Here is a 3,518-nt window from a genome sequence, read left to right on the forward strand (position 1 = left end):
GTTTTCATGTATTAATGTTTCGGGTATGAAACTACATTTGAACGGAAGGTTTCTTTAACCGAGTAAAAATATTAGTTTTGTATTATTTTTGCTACATGTTTTTATTTTAATGATTATTGATATCCTATTTCTTTAATAATTAATCTAGTTTAGGGTCACATATTGAAGTCTCAAACCAACAATGAAAATGACCTGTACACACATTAGAAACCATTGAAACTGGACTTAGGGTTCAACAATAAATAAACAGACCATACTTCTGGAATATTCGAATTTGTTTAAAAGCAGATTTATTTGAAATCTATATATATTATTTACATACAAACATCAGTAGTTCATCATGAAGCTACAAACAAACAAATATACACAATACGTCAAAGTAAATCCCATTGATTAGGTAGAGCTCCACATTTCGTATATTCAGGGCAGTAACAAGTAAAAAGAACAACTTACCAATGAATGTAGATCAACCATTATTGTGTAACAAAGAGAAAAAACGAGCATTAAAGACGTTGTGACAGTATTCATACACTTAACTAACACAAGTGTTTTCAATTAAAATATATTCCGAAAGCCAAATAATTCTTCGTATAATGATGAAACTATTGCAGTGTAAATATTAATATTTCCAGGGGCCGCCTCCAGGAACGACAATGATTTTCTTATGTCCTCCCCCATAACCGTAGGGTATTCTTGGTGGATAATATGGAGGGGGGTCAGGGGCAGAAGATTGGATAACGACGTCAGCAGGGTTGCTGGTCTTGGTGCCTGGTTCGTTGGTGTAAACGTGGGCTCTGAATCCCTCTGGGCCAGCTGTGTAATGGACCTTTCTCAAACGTCCATCTGGATCAGAAACTTTGTATGATCCTCTCACCCTGCCATATCCATCTCCAGATTCCTGGCGAGCACTGAAGCCACCATCGGCGGGGGCGACATAACTGAAAGTGTATGGTGTTGGAATAGAAGGATAAACTGGTTGATAAGCACCACCGTAGCCTCCCTGTTATCAAATAGAAAAAACAAATACTCTAACATTTCTGTAGCTTATAGTTATCATCAGATTTTGATACAAAAATTGTTTTCTTCGTGCAAAGACAATGAACCGTTTGTATTATGTATCCGCCCCGGGAAATCGAACTCTGGTGTTTAGCTTTATTATTCCTTAAGTTTACCGTTGATCCACCGGGGGGCTACTATTATACAAATAAAATAATTTAGGGACTCAGTTGAAACTGACTATTTCTGTGCAACAATAGCAGTACATTTCACTATATAAACAATTAATACGTCATCAAACTCCACTGAAGACAGTCGGTAATGTTCTTAAAGTTTCACTTGTATCTTTGATTGGGAGGAAATTGAACACGTTTCTAACAAAGTTTATATTCGCAATAGCTGAAATAGCTCAAAACTACCGTCTTCTGTAGATCAACAAATTATCCATTATGAGCCAGTTCTTATAAAATAACAACCGGGAGAAACTTGTGTATTTCAATTGTTGTAATATATCATTGTATCTCTAAGGTTGGCGTCTTATTACAGGTTACAAAGACCGTTGTTGTAGGAGATAAAAAATATTATACTATATGTAATTATGATAAGGATGTGGCGATTATAAACCAGCTAATGTGCTGCCATCATCAGGATATTTCCCATAAAAACTGCATTTGATGGCAGGATTTGGGATTCGAACCTGGGTCTTTTGTTAGAATGTAAGATTATTATAGTTTATTTTGACAGTAAATAGAGTAATTCTGATGTTTTAAGTTTACGTTTTAATACTTAACAATTATTATGAATAAAACAAACAACATCCAGTACTTACAGAGTAGACAGGACCAGAAGGGATCCCTATATACCCCGCTTCCAATGCAACAAGAAGTCCGAGAATAACCAGCACCTGATAAAGTGAATCACATAAAATTGAGCATTTTAAATATACTATGTGTTCTTTTATTTCAAAACAACTTAGATCAATATCAGATAAAAGAGAATTAGAACCTTCTATTGAGTTATATTGAATAACTGACACATTAAAACTTAAAGAATAATATGGTTTCTGCCTTATTGATATTTAATTTATCTGATACTTTATTTTGTACCTCAATGTATAAGCTACAAGACAACTTAGCTGAGATTTAAAAATGGGTTACTATACTTGCCTGAAACATTTTTCTCTGTCTTGAAGTGTTCTGATCAGAAACAGCAAGTATGAAGCTTTATATACCTGCATCGTAACAACGTTGTTTTCTGACGTCGTGACTAGATCGTTCTATAGTTTGTTATATATTATCTTATAAAATTAAAATTGCTGTGATATTCTTGTAATGTTATCAACAATAGTATTGTATCTGACTAACGTCACTAGAACGTTCCATAGCTTTTTCTTCGTGTACATTTAAAATCTCGTTCCATAACTCGTTAAACAAAGACCACGTGTTTCTCTTAAATAGAAGGTAATAGTATATTGAAATTCCTTTAAGAAAGTTATTCCAAGTTATGACATTGTTTGTATAATTTAAAACAAAATAAAAATTCCCACTTATGTATTTAACATCACGCTTTTCTGTAGTCCTTGCTATAGAATAAGTAGGGCGTTCTCTCATTCCACTGTCCCTTAATTAATGATAAAATGGTTTTACTTTCCGAGGTTTTTTGTTGATAAATCATTAGCCATAAGGTTGGCATCCGACAAAGTAAGGAAACGAGTCTTTATTGGTCAGGACTATTGTTAGTCAGACACAATACTATTGTTGATAACATTACCAAGAATATCACAGCAATTTTCATTTTATAAGATATTAAACAACAAGCTATGGAACGTTCTAGTCACGTTAGTCAGACACAATACTATTGTTGATAACATTACAAGAATATCACAGCAATTTTAATTTTATAAGATATTAGATAACAAGCTATAGAACGTTCTAGTGACGTTAGTCAGACACAATACTATTGTTGATAACATTACAAGAATATCACAGCAATTTTCATTTTATAAGATATTAAACAACAAACTATGGAACGTTCTAGTGACGTTAGTCAGACACAATACTATTGTTGATAACATTACAAGAATATCACAGCAATTTTCATTTTATAAGATATTAAACAACAAGCTATGGAACGTTCTAGTCACGTTAGTCAGACACAATACTATTGTTGACAACATTACAAGAATATCACAGCAATTTTAATTTTATAAGATAATAAATAACAAACTATGGAACGTTCTAGTGACGTTAGTCAGACACAATACTATTGTTGATAACATTACAAGAATATCACAGCAATTTTAATTTTATAAGATATTAAACAACAAGCTATGGAACGTTCTAGTCACGTTAGTCAGACACAATACTATTGTTGATAACATTACAAGAATATCACAGCAAGTTTAATTTCATAAGATATTAAACAACAAGCTATGGAACGTTCTAGTGACGTTAGTCAGACACAATACTATTGTTGATAACATTACAAGAATATCACAGCAATTTTAATTTTATAAGATATTA

At 32.6% G+C, this 3,518-nt stretch overlaps 1 protein-coding gene across 1 annotated transcript in view; it reads right to left on the bottom strand.

Moving 5' to 3' along the window:
* Window positions 1–265: 265 nt before the first annotated feature.
* LOC106473277 (cuticle protein 10.9-like) overlaps window positions 266–3,518 on the bottom strand; it is a 4,038-nt gene continuing 785 nt past the window's right edge. The window contains exons 2-4 of the mRNA XM_013933960.2: window positions 2,163–2,227; window positions 1,826–1,900; window positions 266–1,000 (exon numbers count right to left, since the gene is read on the bottom strand). Of these exons, the coding sequence (XP_013789414.1) occupies window positions 620–1,000; window positions 1,826–1,900; window positions 2,163–2,171 (465 nt within the window). The 5' untranslated portion in view covers window positions 2,172–2,227 and the 3' untranslated portion in view covers window positions 266–619. The remainder of the gene's footprint in view (window positions 1,001–1,825; window positions 1,901–2,162; window positions 2,228–3,518) is intronic.

This window comes from Limulus polyphemus, unplaced genomic scaffold (genome assembly GCF_000517525.1).
Source record: "Limulus polyphemus unplaced genomic scaffold, Limulus_polyphemus-2.1.2 Scaffold6033, whole genome shotgun sequence".
In the NCBI taxonomy this organism is placed as follows: Eukaryota; Metazoa; Arthropoda; class Merostomata; order Xiphosura; family Limulidae; genus Limulus; species Limulus polyphemus.